The sequence below is a fragment of the Haliotis rufescens genome, unplaced genomic scaffold, assembly GCF_023055435.1.
Source record: "Haliotis rufescens isolate VD_foot unplaced genomic scaffold, xgHalRufe1.0.p SCAF_20, whole genome shotgun sequence".
NCBI lineage: Eukaryota > Metazoa > Mollusca > Gastropoda > Lepetellida > Haliotidae > Haliotis > Haliotis rufescens.
This window is the reverse complement of record NW_025963891.1, coordinates 19,074,396-19,093,241: the sequence shown is the minus strand read 5'-3', so window position 1 is coordinate 19,093,241 and position 18,846 is coordinate 19,074,396. Positions and strand designations below refer to the sequence as shown.

At 38.2% G+C, this 18,846-nt stretch overlaps 1 protein-coding gene across 1 annotated transcript in view; it reads right to left on the bottom strand.

Moving 5' to 3' along the window:
* Positions 1-18,846, bottom strand: part of LOC124137362 (guanine nucleotide-binding protein G(o) subunit alpha-like) — a 51,028-nt gene that overhangs the window by 2,528 nt on the left and 29,654 nt on the right. Inside the window, exons 2-8 of the mRNA XM_048400918.1 lie at positions 13,260-13,351; positions 9,931-10,023; positions 7,201-7,361; positions 5,718-5,846; positions 4,993-5,122; positions 2,089-2,160; positions 984-1,071 (exon numbers count right to left, since the gene is read on the bottom strand). Coding sequence (XP_048256875.1) covers positions 984-1,071; positions 2,089-2,160; positions 4,993-5,122; positions 5,718-5,846; positions 7,201-7,361; positions 9,931-10,023; positions 13,260-13,351 — 765 coding nt within the window. The remainder of the gene's footprint in view (positions 1-983; positions 1,072-2,088; positions 2,161-4,992; positions 5,123-5,717; positions 5,847-7,200; positions 7,362-9,930; positions 10,024-13,259; positions 13,352-18,846) is intronic.

Sequence of the window (18,846 nt, the reverse complement as noted above, 5' to 3'; positions counted from 1 at the left end):
TCATTCTCACAGAATATAATCCACTATCCTTGTATCTTTAACAAACAAACAGGAAATATATCCGCACTATACAGCTGTCAAAAATAGAAATGTTCAATAGTAAAATTAAGCCCTAACAAACTGATCATCAGTTCGTCGGAATCACTTCCCCTTGTGAGGCTCAAATGACTATACTCAGCTACAAAATTACCCCCAAGGGGAAAAACCTCATTAAAAGTTTCTAAAAAGGCCCCAAAGCCAAACTATAAATCTTAAATGTCACATCGTGGGAAAAGCCTTGTTATATACCGTCTGGGACAGTACATGTACGATGCATGGACTTCATGTGTCTGCATCTTCTCATTTCTCACTAAAATACACCAAGAGTTGAAAATCAATTTGTTGTGTCCTTACTGTCTGTTAGGGTCTCCATTAAAATGAAACAAGAAAGTGGACCAACAAATATACTTTTCTCCCATCAAATCTCAAAATCACAGCCAAATTTAAGTGTTCAAACAGAAACAAATTATATGTACTGAAATACATGCAGCTGGAAATGGAAAACATATCTCATGAACATTGTTTGACATATGGAACATGAGAGTGAGTGAGTTTGGTTTAACGCCGCTTTTAACAGTTTTCCAGTTATATCACGGCGTGTCAGCTTAATGTGGGAGGAAAGCCCAAAGTGATGCAGGTCGCAGACATTTACCACTTCAGTGAAACCCACGAGCACGGATATGGTGCTGACAAACCTAGAAACATAATCGGGGCGAACCAGGATTCGAACCCACAATCATAGGTTTCTGGCGTGCCCAAGGGACGCAACTCTGCACAGCGAATCGCGGCGCCTTAGACGACTGGGCCACCCATGCCCCCTGGAACATGAGATAATAGTCATAGTTATAATAGATAGTTGTTATGTTGATTTTCAAAGTATAAGAAACAGAACAGTGATTAGTTTGAAGAAGTGATCATGTAAAAGGAAACAAGTAGACCTCTACCTGGGTAGTCAGCAAAAAACTTCTTGAGATGACGTCCTGAGTGAAGAATCTTGTCCTGGAACAAGTCCAGCTTGTTCAGGAACAGAATCTGAAAGGAACAACATGTATTAATAACACTTTATTAAATCAAATACCAGCCACTCATCCAGCTTAAGTGTAAATACAGTGAGGTATTGTTAATGAAACACATCTTGTTTAAGATTATTAATCCTTATGGTCCAAACAGAATCTTGATAAATAATGTCATATATAATAACAATTAGATGTTTGCCTTTACTGATAAGGCAATATATTCTGAAGAAACCCCTATGACTTCAAGACAGTATAAAAAATGTTTCACTGTACATCAATTGTAAAGGTGACTATCAGGAGAATTTTGATTACTGTATTCGACGTAATAAGCGCCCAGGGCGCCTTCAAAATTAGAAATAGGGGGCTCTTATTAGAATGTTATTTTGGTGACAAAAAACAGAGTTGAAAGATAAATTTCGTGGTTTATACTGACAGCCTGAAATGTTTATGTACGACAGATATATTTTCCAGAATTAAATGCCCATTATTAAGGGTGTATATAACACACGAGTGCGTATTAAACGCGAATAAATAAGTCTTGTGTACATTGATCAATCGGAAGGAGTGCTAATTGGGATTGTTCACTAGCCAATATCTTAGCAAATGTCGCTGTGGGCGCTTACTACATCGAATATGGTATTGCAACAGTTAAAACACTATTGCAATTACTATTGCAACATGCAGTGGCATTAACTATTGAAATATTTGTAATAGTATGATAAATACTTTTTATTATTCAACATCATTCAGCAGAAAATACTGGAATAACATTATTCTTCAATTCATTCAGTCTTATGGCACTATCTATAGATAGAGTAGCACGGAATCAGTATTAACTATTTTAAATAACCAAGTGTAGTTTAACATTGAAATGGGGTAATTTGTGTCAATGTACAACTGTGATGCAGGGATAGATCGATCAATTATAACATGCCTAATTTCTTCTTTCTTCATCACATATTGCTGTGAGATCAGCAAGGCGTGTACTTACAGCTCGGACGACATAGAAGTGTTAACACATTCTCATGCTTACCATAGTTGTGTTGATGAAAAATCTGTTATTGCATATCTGTCGGAAGAGGGTGAGACTTTCCACCAGTCTGTTCTGTGAAGAAAAGAAACAAGTACCGGTAAGATTACTTCGCGTGAATGAAACTGACGTGTCACCTTGGAGTGAACGAGTTTAATACTTTCCCCATTATTCCTGAAACTGTGGCTGGTCACCAAGAATGGGCTTCAGACATTGTACTCATCTGGGGAATGTAAGTGTGATGCCCATTTCTCAAAGCAATGGTCCATGTTGACTTGGGGTGTCACAATTCACCAATACATCAAAGCAGCTATAATATTCTCAAACAATACCATATGGGATATACACTCACCTGTATCGATTCAAATGTTATACCTATATCGATTCATATTTTAATCCTGTATCATTTTAGACATGGACCCACTCATTCATAATTAATGTATCTAGTTTTGGGCGCACACCTTGAGTATTTGCAAACAGGGAATTTAGGCATAAAAAAAAATTAAAATTGGTGGTCAGGCAATGACTTATTTTATTTTTGGCTTGTTCAAACTAATATGTAACCAAATAAACAGTTGTGTACCATCAACCTAGGAAAGGGTCTCCCTACATATACAAGCATACAGACTCCTATTGCTGCCAAGACCATAACACGAGATGCGCAGTAAAGCAGTGCACATGTAAAGGGAAGTAACTGTGTGCTATGTGGGATCGCATTGTTTTTATTATAGTATTTGGATTTTGATAATGGAAATAAAAACGAAACATGTGGCAGACTTTATGATGATGCAGGTGGCGCCAGAGAACCAAGATATATTTTTTTTTTAGCCTTACTGTCTTATTTGATAACAGAAAATACTTAGGTTGACACTATAGTTAAATGTGAAATAAAGTATTGATTGAAAAAAGACATCATTATTTCAAATATGAAACAAGATATTCAGGAAGTTTTAAACCTTTTTAATAGTGTTTATGCCCTATGAAATATGAAAATTCATGCAAAATTGGCACGAATCAATTATTGTGATATGTATTGTATAGGAAGAAAGTCATATCATGACATCCCCAATTTTAACACAGCCACAGTTCTACAATCTCCCTTCTGATACAATACAGGCATGACATGGTATAACAGGCTGCAGTAAATAGCTGGACTGTCTGTAGCACAAAACAACATTCAGTCATGTTACATTAAAAACAGCTCACTGAAATCCAATTACAACTTTGGACATCTTGTTTGCTTGTTTGTTTGTGTTTTTAATACCACACTCAGCAATATTCCAGCTATGCTGTAAATAATCAACTCTGAACCAGACAATCCAGTGATTGACATCATGAGCAGCCATCCACGCTATTGGGATACGATGACATGTATCAACCATGTCAGCAAGCCTGACCACCCGATTCTGTTACTCGCTTCTTATGACAAGCTTAGTTGCCTTTAACAGCAAGCATGGGTTGCTGAAGACCTATTCCACCCTGGATCCAGTATAACAACGAACCTAAGCTCTTAGAGCAAGCGACAGCATCAATAAACTGACATATCATAAATCTGTTCAAACAAAGCGTCCCTGTTAAACAGACTCTGCAAGGGAGGGTTGAGCACTAATTGCTTCATGGTACATGTATAGTGATCAATATTACACACAACCACGATGAATTAATGATTAACAATCAATGTTTGGGGATAAATCACTCTAATAAGGTTTTCAAGTAATTCAACTAGAGACCAAGGTTTCAGCATCACATGATGGACTTCTTCAACTATAAAACTGTTTTAGATTTGCATGTTTTGATATGCAGACAAAGGAACAGATATGTTTGGAAAGTTTTCTTTAGGCTGTATCTGTACACTAAAGCTATATTATTTGTACAGATAAGTCATGTGGGTACAAGTGGTGAGCCATTTTGTATGCATAGTCAGGTAATTTAAGGCCATATCATCTGTACAATAAGGTCATTTTATCTTCACAAAAAGACCATTTTATCTGTACAAGATCAATTTATCCGCACAAGGTCATTTTATCTGCACAATAAGGCCCCTTTTATCTGTACAATAAAGTAATTGTATCTGCACAATAAGGCCATTTTATCTGCACAATTAGGCCATTTTATCTGCACAATAAGGTCATTTTATCTGTACAATAAAGTACATGTAATTGTATCTGCTCAATAAGGTCATTTTATCTGCACAAAAGGCCATATTATCAGTGCAGGAGGTCATATCATCTGTAAGAATAAGGTTGTATTATCAAACAATAAGGCCATATTTTCTGTACAATGTGGCTATACTATATGTACAGGAAGGCCATATTATCTTTACATTTAGGCCATATCTGCATTAGAAAGCCATATGACATGTCCAGGGAGGCCATATTATCTGTAAAATCAAGGCAGTATCAGCCATATGACCACACCCCAGACACACCTAACCTGGGATCTGGCTGATTTTGTCTCATCTTACTTCAATTACACTGAGTGATGTTTACAACATCAGTTACAGTTGCCTGTTCCAAGCTTGACCCCCACCACAGGCTCATGTGATGCAGGGCGGTCGGGTAGCCTAGTGGTTAAAGCGTTCGCACGCCACGCCCAAGACCCGGGTTCAATTCCCGACATGAGTACAATGTGTGAAGCCCATTTCTGGTGTCCCCCGCCATGATATTGCTGGAATATCGCTAAAAGCGTCGTAAAACCATACTCCCTCACTCACTAATGTGACGCAAGTGTAATAACATGTGAGTGAGTGAGTGAGTGAGTTGGGTTTAATGTCACCTTGAAGGGCCTAATAATAACCCCACCAACTCATATTCTCTTATTTTTTTTATCTCTTTATGTAGGTAAATGTATGTCAATCTGATGTTCAATTAGTGTCAGTTTTATCAGACATTGCTCTGTGTTTCTTACCATTCTTGTGTCCTCATAGAGGTAAAGATCATAGGAGCTGAGAGCAACTACAAACAGTATACATCGGACATCGTCGAAACACTGGATCCACTTCCTGCGTTCTGACCTCTGACCTCCGACATCAAACATCCTGAAACAAAGGAGGGGACTGTGCTGTCAGTTCATTATATGTGATAACACCTCAATTTTTATATTCTGATGAAGAAACCCCATCTATTAAGCATGCTGAATATGTGAAAATTAAGAAAAACAAACTACGGTTATGACGAACTCAAAGGGACCACTAACTTTAATTCATTTTATACGATGTTCATTCTAAGCATATAAAAAGCATATATACAGCAAATGGAGGGGACCCAGAAATAGTTCGTTATATCCGTTAGTTCGTTATAAGCGTGTTCGTTATAAACATAATTTACTGTATTCCAAAAAGTTTAACTATGTTCCACTTCTCTGCTTGTTTAACCATAATATACAAATACATAAATCAAAACATCATAATGCCTGCCATTGTTGTAAACTCATTAGCATACACAATCAACACTGATATGACACTTCTTAAAATCAATGATAGGTATCTTTTTTCAAAACTCTTTCTAAACACAAAGTTGACCAGACTTTTGAAAGTTACCTCGTCTTGGGTATCATAAGCTAGTACTATTTCCAACACCGTCCACAGGACATTGTACGATTGTATGTGCACACCAACAGAAATGAAACCTGACCTAATTATGACACTCTCTATCTTGAAACATGTTTCTATGACTCCGGTGGTCCTGACCCGTGCCCTCAAGACATCTTTAGCGGTGGGGACATAGCTGGGGGAGCTAATGCGGTCCATGTTCTCAAAGTAACTGCAAATAACAAATGTCACATATCAACTATATAGCACCTTTGTAATGGATTAGGTGGTTAGGCCTGGTGACTTTGTTGAGAGCATGTTATCTTACCACAACGATATGAATTGTTGCTCATCATATCAATCACTGGATTGTCTGGTCTGGAGTTGATTATTTACTGGCCATTATAACATAGCTGTACTATTGCTGAGTGTAGTGTTGAACAACAAAGAAACAAATCATAAGATCAATCACTGGATAGTCTGGTCCAGACTTGATTATTTATAGGCCGTCATATGGCTGTACTATTGCTGAGTGCGATGTTAAACAACAAAGAAACAAATTATAAGATCAAACAGTGGACTGTCTGGTCCTGACTTGATTATTTACAGGCTGCCCCCATATTGCTGGAATGTTGCTGAGTGTGGCATTAAACCACAAACACACGCACAATGTAAGGGTGCAACACCAACCATGACTATTGTATTGCTTTTCTCATCAACTATGTGACAAATGTGACTGGTACAAAATATTTATCGATGATCTGCTTGAAAAATACATATGGACGAAAACGATGTTAAAACCCACTGACTCTATTATTGAAATAATGTAACCGGAACTTGAGAACATTAATCATTTAAGCCTAAGTCAACCAATCATTTAATGATTTGTTTGTGAAGTCATCCGTCCTAAGGAAACACACATAAACAACACAATTCTGTGTACAGGTTTGAAGATGCAGTCCATGTGCCTTTCAATGATAAATATGGAGGTACTAAATTACTACTTATCAACTACCAGTACTTAACACCTAACTCTAACTTAACACCCTGACACTATGGAACAATCCATGTCAGAACTGACTGGCATTGGTATTACTCGATCCTTGCATTCTTTGTACTGAAACAAATACACAGGACATATGATCTCAGTGCTACAATGTTTGTTGAATGACTATTGATCACTGGCTGATGGATGAACATACTGGTTGAAGGGTGATACTTTACACAACGAACAGAATAATCGTTTTGTGTGATAAATGTGTAATACACAGCGCTATTGCTGGAGACAAGTGACCTTTAGCTGTTAAAGACATTCCTTGATTTTATCAATTCTTAATGTTACAGTAATAACTTAATATTAGTAGAAATCTTTGGACACTTCGGCAATTAATGTTAAACCCAGCACAAATAACATCTGGAATGTGTTTTTAGATTTAGCAAAATTGATAGAAGCATACATATAATCCCAACATGATGCCAATGCAATGCCAAGTTACAATTTGATCGAAGAGGGAGTAAAATATGTCTAATGCACTGAATCACCAATCTGCACAGGCTACAAATAGATTGGTTTCACTAATACTTACTATATTGCAGAATCGTTGAGCTCATATTCGTATCCCTTGAACACAGAATGCCTGACCCCTCGATCATGCCAGAGCAGCTTTAGGGCTTTGTAGACGTGAGGCAGCATGATGGCTTTCTTGTCGTAGCATCTCATGCAGGCCATGATCACCTGGGCATGTACCTGGAGGGCAGAAACACACACACTATATACACCACACACTACTTACACATTCTGTATACATCATACACTACTTACACACTCTGTATACACCACACACTACTTACATACTCTGTATACACCACACACTACTTACATACTCTGTATACACCACACACTTCTTACATACTCTGTATACACCATACACTACTTACACACTCTGTATACACCACACACTACTTACACACTCTGTATACACCACACACTACTTACATACTCTGTATACACCACACACTACTTACACACTCTGTATACACCATACACTACTTACACACTCTGTATACCCAATACACTACTTACACACTCTGTATACACCACACACTACTTACACACTCTGTATACACCACACACTTCTTACATACTCTGTATACACCATACACTACTTACACACTCTGTATACACCATACACTACTTACATACTCTGTATACACCATACACTACTTACACACTCTGTATACACCATACACTACTTACATACTCTGTATACACCATACACTACTTACACACTCTGTATACACCACACACTACTTACATACTCTGTATACACCATGCACTACTTACACACTCTATATACACCACACACTACTTACACACTCTGTATACACCATACACTACTTACACACTCTGTATACACCACACACTACTTACACACTCTGTATACACCACACACTTCTTACATACTCTGTATACACCATACACTACTTACACACTCTGTATACACCATACACTACTTACATACTCTGTATACACCATACACTACTTACACACTCTGTATACACCATACACTACTTACATACTCTGTATACACCATACACTACTTACACACTCTGTATACACCATACACTACTTACATACTCTGTATACACCATACACTACTTACACACTCTGTATACACCATACACTACTTACATACTCTGTATACACCATACACTACTTACACACTCTGTATACACCATACACTACTTACATACTCTGTATACACCATACACTACTTACACACTCTGTATACACCACACACTACTTACATACTCTGTATACACCATGCACTACTTACATACTCTATATACACCACACACTACTTACACACTCTGTATACACCATACACTACTTACATACTCTGTATACACCATACACTACTTACACACTCTGTATACACCACACACTTCTTACATACTCTGTATACACCATACACTACTTACACACTCTGTATACACCATACACTACTTACATACTCTGTATACACCATACACTACTTACACACTCTGTATACACCACACACTACTTACATACTCTGTATACACCATGCACTACTTACACACTCTATATACACCACACACTACTTACACACTCTGTATACACCATACACTACTTACACACTCTGTATACACCACACACTACTTACACACTCTGTACACTCCACACACTACTTACACACTCTGTATACTCCACACACTACTTACACACTCTGAATACACCATACACTACTTGCACACTCTGTATACACCATACACTACTTACACACTCTGTATACTCCACACACTACTTTACACACTCTGTATACACCATACACTACTTACACACTCTGTATACACCATACACTACTTACACACTCTGTATACTCCATACACTACCTACACAATATGTTGTATACACCATACACAACTTACACACTCTGTATACATCATACATTACTTACACATTCTGTATACATCATACACTACTTACACAGTATGCTATATACACCATACACTATTTACACAATATGCTATATACACCACACACTAACTACACAATATGTTGTATACACCATACACTACCTACACAATATGCTATATACACCATACACTACCAACACAATATGCTATATACACCATACACTACCTACACAATATGCTATGTACACCATACACTTCTTACACAATATGCTATATACACCATATACTACCTACACAATATGCTATATTCACCATACACTACTTACACAATATGCTATATACACCATTACTACCTACACAATATGCTATATTCACCATACACTACTAACACAATATATGCTATGCTATACATACTACAGTCAAACACCGTTGTGACAAAGTTGCAGGGACAAACAATGATCAACTAGGGCATGATGACAAACAGTCTGTCACTTCAGAGAGTCCTCACTAGCCCTCCCGGAATCCACATATACTAATTTGAAGTGGTTATTGCTGCCAATGCTTGTTCTATGAACGGTATAAATCAATTTGACAATTTCTTACAAAATACATGGATTTGCATTATACATCTATTATACATGTGTGTATTGCTTAGGTGTCTGAATTTGTATTTGACGTCTTGATGGAGGATGCTTATTATGATGTTCATTCATCCTGATCAGAATCTAACTATCTCAGCATGAAACAAAGAGGGAAGTTATTTCCCTGTGACCAGGATATGACATTACAAAATATCTCAGCATATCACAAATCTAGATTTGCTGACGCAAAACCTTCACACAAGTTGTGAATGGCTGTTCCTGAGAACAATGCCGTACCCTGTTGTCTGGGTTCTGCAGGTTGATACGGAGCATGCCCATGCCGGTCAGGACGAACTTCATCGAGCTGACCAGATTATCCAGGACAGCTGTCTGAAACACAAACAACCATACACAATTTATCCTAGTTCAGATACACTTTAGCCTGGTCCAGATACACTTTAGCCTGGCTCAAACACAATTTAGCCTGGTTCAGACACACTTTAGCCTCGTCCAGAAACACTTTAGCCTGGTCCAGATTACACTTTAGCCGGGTCCAGATACACTTTAGCCTGGTCAAGATACACTTTAGCCTGGTCAAGATACACTTTAGCCTGGTCCAGACACACTTTAGCCGGGTCCAGACACACTTTAGCCTGCTCCCGATACACTTGAGCCTGGTTCAGACACACTTTAGCCTCGTCCAGAAACACTTTAGCCTGGTCCAGATTACACTTTAGCCGGGTCCAGATACACTTTAGCCTGGTCCAGACACACTTTAGCCTGCTCCAGATACACTTTAGCCTGGTCCAGATACACTTTAGCCTGGTCCAGATACACTTTAGCCTGGTCCAAATACACTTTAGCCTGGTCAAGACACACTTTAGCCTGCTCCCGATACACTTTAGCCTGGTCCAGATACACTTTAGCCTGGTCCAGATACACTTTAGCCTGGTCCCGATACACTTTAGCCTGCTCCAGATACACTTTAGCCTGTTCCAGATACACTTTAGCCTGGTCAAGACACACTTTAGCCTGGTCCAGACACACTTTAGCCTGATCCAGATACACTTTAGCCTGGTCCAGACACACTTTAGCCTGAACCTATACCAGTGTCCGAAATAACAGCCCTGCCCGCCTGCCCACCTGCCCGTGGCTGGTAACAGAACTGGCAGATAATTTTAAGACTACTTACACATTCAGTTTTATCATAACTCCTCGTAAATTTTCAAGTAATTGTTTCGCCGCTTTTAGGAATATTCCACCAATATCACGGCGGAGGACACCAGAAATGAGCTTCAGACATTGTAACCATGGGGAATCAGCGGAGGTCTACAGCGCGATGAGCAAACGCTCTTACCACTAGGCTACCTTACCGCCCCCACCTGAATCAAGATGCTATTTGTCTCATATTTTCACGATTTTTCAATATTGATGTCTGAATGTGGACAGGTTACTTTGAAGATGGTCAAGCAACATTTATGTGTCACTTGCCCGACTGACTTGTTGAGTTTTAAAATTATTTCAAACACTGTCCTATACACTTTAGCCCATTCCAGATACTCAGGATGCATTTAACCAATTAAGTTAATAGAGACAAAACATAGAACCTAAGTTATGCACACCATAAACTGACTTACAGAATAATTTGAACTACATTGTAAATCACAAATTATTACACCACTTCATAACTGTTCATTGAAGAAGAGGAAACTGAGCATTTATTGGTGTCAAGCAGTAAATACATACTTTTCTTGTCAAAGAACACACTGATGACACTGAGTGCCCTGACAAAGTGAAACCCATATTCTCATTGCGGCAGAATGGAAGTGCTCCAGGCATAAAGTGATGTATTGATTTTATCTTTTCAGATAGATATAGTATTTCATCACCAAATTCCTAAAGTAACACTTTAATTTATTTCATAAGTGCACATGACTGGTAATACATCATATTTCTGCAGAAAAAAATATACCCGTGCTAGCATTTTGTAAGTCAAAATATATATTATAATTCTGTTATTACTTTATTTCATTTTCAATTTTAACCGTGAGTTTTAATTTTCATGAAACTGAATGTGCCACTCTGAGGTAGGACGTTTTACCCGGTAAATGTCAAAAACTGAGGTGACCGGTAGAAGAAAACTGACGAACTTTATAGGGAGGGGAGAATATATATATAATTTTTTTTTTTTTAAACAGATCAATTACAAAGCATTTCATGTTAATTCAAATACAGAATTTCAAACACCTCCTTTATGTATAAGTCCATTCAAAATTGAAAGTCCTACTCATGTCTACCCTGTGAGGTACAACTGTTATCCTTTATGGGCCCATTATTACCTTGAGGAGTGTCCAATATAGACAACACATTTACCACGGCACAATATCCACACAGTGCAAACTCACTACAAACAATATAATTATCTACAAGCATGCTATATGACTCTATCGGGAATGTTTGAAACTAGCGACCCCACACCAGGAATTTAAGGTACTTAAAGAATCCTGTCATTGTGACCATGAACTCATTTCCTCAACAACCCCCAACTAAGCTCATTGGTTTCCTGCACAACCACCACAACAAGCCATACGCCCAAGGATTAAGCGTAATTTGATATTGAACTTTCGGAACTATTACCATTAACTCATCCACCATGTACACTTTTCTTTTACAAGCACGTAAGAAATATCGATTGTTCAGCAGAAAACAATTTGTTTACATCACTAGTCACAGAAAATTGAAAATCCATTTCTCCCTAGTAGATGAAATAGCTCCATAATAATGATGTACAGGTGGAATGTTGCCTCGTGTTTTTTTTATATGACTGCTAAACACGATATTCCTGTTTGTGGGGACATGCCAGTACATGTTGGTTTTCTATACATCACGTCAGGTTTCAAAGGCATCCTGGCCTAATGATTCATCTCAAGTAAAAGACTGTCTCTGGAAAATTGATTTGCCATCAGTTCCCAACAGACTTCTTCAACAAGCATCAATGATCTTTGTGTTGTGTTGCTGGGGAAGCCAACCCACTGAAGCAAGTTTCAATACCATAACCATTACATGGAGTTGTCTCCCCTTTAACCATGTGCCTCACAAACCCTCTCATTGATTCTTAGAAATTTCAGAAGTGATGTTGCATTTTTAATGTTTACCTTACCACATAGAAACTTACCAGATAAAAGCATTTTAGACTACAGTTTTCAAAAACTAATTTAATTGAAATGACAAAACCTGAGTAAAAATAATAATGCTCCCAATTCCACTCGCTCCAACTTCATTGATAAGAAGCTGCCTTGTGAACAAAGAGGCACTGTTGAACTAAGTTTAAATTACACATGCTCGTTGATACAAGCAACTCAAATTCCAAAGCCAATGGATTGTTGTGTGTACATTACATACAGGCCAATATGCTTGATAAGTTATATGATAAATAATCTGCCTGCATGGTATTTCGCCTTACAACTGTGATGTGTCTGTTTCCTGAACATAAAGAGACTTTCATAACCGAGTGTTATTCTTTAATGAAACTGGTGTGTGCATATCAACTGAGTGTGCCTATTCTGAATAAGGATACTTGTTCACAAAATACTTGTTATTCCTTCATAAAAAGGGGCAAGTGTTACCTTGAAGGAGAGCAGTTCCTCATGAGAGAACCCCTCGTTGTGTATGATCTTCATCTGTTTGACTAGAGTGCTCTTCCCACCCTCGGCAGTACCTGACAACAAAGACATGGTCAGATTGTTATTTGTCATAATATTTATGTTCTCACTGTAGTGTTATTGCTCCTGCCAGAAGTAACCTTTTAGCTCCGATGACCTGCCCATTGGCTAGAGAGGGTCCTACGGAAGACGAAACCGCCGTGTACAACTACCATGGACAAACTGATAATATCTTAAGTACATGACTATTTGGTTATGCACTATTCAATAAATACATTTATTTAACCAGTGGATCTTTTAAGGCATTTAGAATTGACTGCAATATTTGTTTGCGTTTATGGAGTTATAGACGTAAAAACCAGTGTGAATACTATGTAAATCTGCATGGCAGAGTTACGCAAAGTGTGCAAACTGGTTTTTACGTCTATAACTCCAAAAACGCAAAAATATAAAAGTCATTTCTTATGAATAAATACATCAACAGCAGTAACTTCAGAGTCTGTTCAATTATTCATTTAACACAAAAAGAAATGCAGATAAAAGTACACATTTGGTCTCATCATTCAGCACAAAAATGAAACACAAGCCCCGCCCATTCTATTATCAGCCAATCATGAAGCAGTAATTTGTTTGTGGGCATGGCCTAAATGCTTTTGGTGAATGAAACATAAACACAAATAAGATGGTAAACCAATAAAATGCAACAGATTCACTTGCAATTTATCTATTTATTTAATAAACCATAACTGTCAAGTCATCAATGTTCCATTGACCTATAAGTGAACAGTGTATTCTGACATTGAAAACAAATGTATTTGTTATGATACAAGGTTAGAGTTACTTAATCTACAAGGTCAACATCTGTAGACACATGTTCAGATGATCTTACCAACAGGTGTATATAATGTAAACAGTATACACAGTGTGTACGTCTGACCTATGAACAGTAGCACAGTGACATGACACATGTTGGCACTATGTCAACACTTACACACAACAATGTCCACTTTTGTCAGTGATGTACACCTGCTTACTTCTTGACATACCCTCTTAAGCTAATACAGAACCACAGGACTCCTCCAGCTACACACACACCTACTGAATGTTTAACCCTTCAAGAACTATCACAATCCCAGCTTTTGTGCAGTGTTTCAAGATGGAGATTAAAGGGACATGGCTTCAGATCATTCTCCTGTCAAGCACCTATGCTGTGCAATACACTCCCAGAAGCCCTAAAAACTGCAGAGGCCCTGTCTGTCTTTAAGGCTAGACTAAAAACATTTCTCTTTGACAAGAATTACCCTAGTACTATGCACACAAGCTGGTATGGAGTTTGGCGCCATACAAATGGACTCATTATTATTATTAACTATGTTGTATTTATATTTACATATAAAGGACAAACAAATTTACTATCTTGTTTCATGGATTTTCTTGGTCAATATGTAAAACTTGACATAAAAATATAGAATATATAAATGTTGTCAGGGTAGATAGGAGATTAATTTCTCCAAGGAAACTCTTATAACACAATTTTTTTTATTATAATGGGAAAATGTTTCCAATCAGCCACAGCATGTTTCAATAACAAGTAGTTTTGCCTTCACACAATATAGGGTAGGCTAGCTCAATTTATCATCCAAAACTGGCTCCCACAGGAGACATATTTGGGTGAGATCAAGCGATATCTACACTGTAGATATCACTGCCATGAAATTGCATCACTATGCTTTGGAGACCATTGTGACATCATTGGTTACCATGACGTCACAATCAAATGACATCACTAATGGCTCTGCTACTGAAGCTGTTAACAGTACTTTTTACACTAAGACACTGCTTATTACTGTCTACAAACTGAAAAAGTTGGAAGAATGATATATTTGATATCAAAAGACACTAGGTTAAGATTCTCTATATAACAAGAAATGAAACTGATGGTGCTGAAAGAACTGTAACTGCACAGTGCTCCTGTCTATAAAGTCATTAGAAGCAGGGTACTTCAGTGTCTCTACAGAGTTCCAACTGGACCTGTTTATTTGTGGGGCTGGACAGCGCCGTCTACTCTGCACATCCTTGCTGGTCATTTATACATTCATTTATGTATAGTAAGTCAGCCTTCGAAATTCATGCTAGTCTGCCAGCCCTAGGCTACTAGATTGCGGAGAGGACAAGTAAAAATCAAGTGACGTTGGTCCTCATTGACTAGTAGCATTTGATGATTATCATAATTATAGTTCTGAACCAGTTCTCAAAGTTTCAAATTTGCTGCAACTTAATAAAACTGACAGAAAATGTAAACATGTATACATTTTTGTTTCGTTCAAGCAGGATAAGCTACAAACTTTAAGGACTAGTGAAATAAGGTATACACTACTCCTTTGGACTAACCAACTGTCTAATCATATTGAAGGTTGGGGTGAGTGTTGTTTCATGTCACTTAATGCAATGTTTTACACAACAACGTCACAACAGGGTATGAAACTCCCAAAAATTTCAGCCAGACCACAGGACTGGCTAGCTGAAATACTTGCCAGCCCTGACCAAAACCTGCCTGCCCACTATAATCATATGTTTCTCAGGATAAGCTAACAGGGTTTCTTTTTGGTTACATTTTATCATTCATCTTTACATGTGAATAAAGGCTTATCATCGGGAAATATTTAGAATATTTTAACATATGAAATATAACCCGACCGTCGGGCAGGGGGATTTGAAAATCTGGCAGCCCGAGTTGAAATCAACCTGTCTCGGACGGTCAGGCAGGCAGGTATTTCGAACACTGGTCACAACCAGAAACTTAAAAAAGAGCCCGCCTCATTGTTCATGTGTTGAAAATCAAGTATGGGTCTATGACAAGACAAGCAAATTCTCCAACTAAAGCCTAGTCCACCCCTAAAGATCAAGTATTTTATGAAAAATACAAAGAAATTGAAATGTATATTATTGTGTGTCCCTTGTATGGTCTGATATGACTATTATCAAATACCCGGTAGGTTAATGGGCAACACACAGAGCATGTGTTTTGTTTATGTGAATATTCCTCCACAGGGAGTAATTGGGCTCAAGGGAATATTATTTCAATAGTTCACATGAATCATTTTGATGATACACTATTCCTGAGAATATATCCTTGTACATGTACATCATATGAACGTCCTTTAGAAACTCAGTCATTGGAAATACTTTTAAAGGAACTCCCTTTCATGTATAGAGATAAGCACTTATTCAACTGGACAATTCTCATAAATGATACTTATTCACTTAACTATTATCAATGCCGCAGATAACCATCTTTAAGTTCAGCCAAGTCAGCAATGCTCACCAACACTGTAAATAACCACTACATCCCAACGGATTTACATCAAAGGCCACATTTTTCCCTACTTTTAATATTTGCTGAGCAAAGTAAATTATAAAATTGATTTATTTCTCCCTCTTGGAGACTGCTTACATGGACACAGACAAAGCCGGGATACCAATTTTCAATGGCTGGATGGTTCAAGATCAAGTTTCCTGCGAACTGCTCTTGTGGACGAAATATGTTACAGTTCACAAACCTGCGAACCGTAGGATGTACCTAGACCAATATTGATCTATCTACACAAAACTTCATGCATTGTTGCTGATGGATCTTTGTCAACAAACAGTCCTGAGAATATTAAATCAGACTTCAGTTTACAGAATCAATATTCTATCCTCAACTGCCGGCTTGCCAATAAAGAAATACACATGCTTTGCTAAGTCAATTTCACAATGAATGGTCTTCCTTTATTTCCCTTTATTTCCCCTCCAGACTCTGATTCTATCATATCAGCTTTCAAATCTGTGTAACTCTTCCCGGCCAATCACCACCAATATTGAAATCAAGCACATCGCACAAACATTTCGCTCATGGCAAACACACAAAACTGTACGTCACAAAGGCATGGCGATAACATCGCCACCGGACCATGACCCATTATTGTGTGATTGGCAGCCCCTTGATGTACTCTGTTGTTTATAACAATCACCCTACACTTATTGTGTACAGGAGTTGTGAACTCTCACCCCGCCACTTAACCCTTCAGATCTCAATTTCACATACAAACACACACAATTCTGATGGCATCTTGACCTAACTTGAGTTAAACATGAACGCCTACAAGTCATATCTTGAAAGAAATTTATCAGTAAGTCTTGATCTGGCCAATACAGGGGAACAGTGGGACCTCTGTTAATAATTATCTTGTTTTTACAGCTTTAATCTTCCTATTTTTAACCCTCAGTTACCGATTACAAACTGGCAATAAAGTTATCTTTTTGCAGTCACTTTTTATTTAATCCTCCTCCAGTATTATGGTTGGTTGGTTGGTTTGTTGTTTAACGCCGCACTCAGCAATATTTCAGCTATATGACGGTGGTCTGTAAATAATCGAGTCTGAACCAGACAATCAAGTGATTGATATCATGAGCATTGATCCACGCAATTGGGATCGATGACATGCATCAACCAAGTCAGTGAGCCTGACCATCCGATCCCGTTAGTCGCCTCTTTAAACTGCTGCGATGAAACTATGGCCATATAATTAGGAAACAATCTGACATTGATGACATTATCACCCACTTCTGACGTGTCTGAATGACATGATCAAGTAAGAAGCACGACATATCTAGCAGTCAGCATGGTCAAGTAAGAAGCACGACATATCTAGCAGTCATCATGGTCAAGTAAGAAGCACGATATATCTAGCAGTCAGCAGGTTTAAGTAAGAAGCAGGACATATCTAGCAGTCAGCAGGGTCAAGTAAGAAGCACGACATATCTTGCAGTCAGCAGGGTCAAGTAAGAAGCACAACATATCTTGCAGTCAGCATGGTCATGGTGATGAAGCACAACATATTTAGCAGTCAGCAGGGTCAAGTAAGAAGCACGACATATCTTGCAGTCAGCATGGTCAAGTAAGAAGCACGACATATCTTGCAGTCAGCATGGTCAAGTAAGAAGCAGGACATATGTAGCAGTCAGCAGGGTCAAGTAAGAAGCAGGACATATCTTGCAGTCAGCATGGTCAAGTAAGAAGCAGGATATATCTAGCAGTCAGCATGGTCAAGTAAGAAGCACGACATATCTAGCAGTCAGCATGGTCAAGTAAGAAGCACGACATATCTTGCAGTCAGCATGGTCAAGTAAGAAGCACGACATATCTTGCAGTCAGCAGGGTCAAGTAAGAAGCACGACATATCTTGCAGTCAGCATGGTCAAGTAAGAAGCACGACATATGTAGCAGTCAGCAGGGTCAAGTAAGAAGCACGACATATCTTGCAGTCAGCATGGTCAGGTAAGAAGCAGGACATATCTAGCAGTCAGCATGGTCAAGTAAGAAGCAGGACATATCTAGCAGTCAGCAGGTTTAAGTAAGAAGCAGGACATATCTAGCAGTCAGCATGGTCAAGTAAGAAGCACGACATATCTAGCAGTCAGCATGGTCATGGTGATGAAGCAGGACATATCTAGCAGTCAGCATGGTCAAGTAAGAAGCACGACATATCTTGCAGTCAGCAGGGTCAAG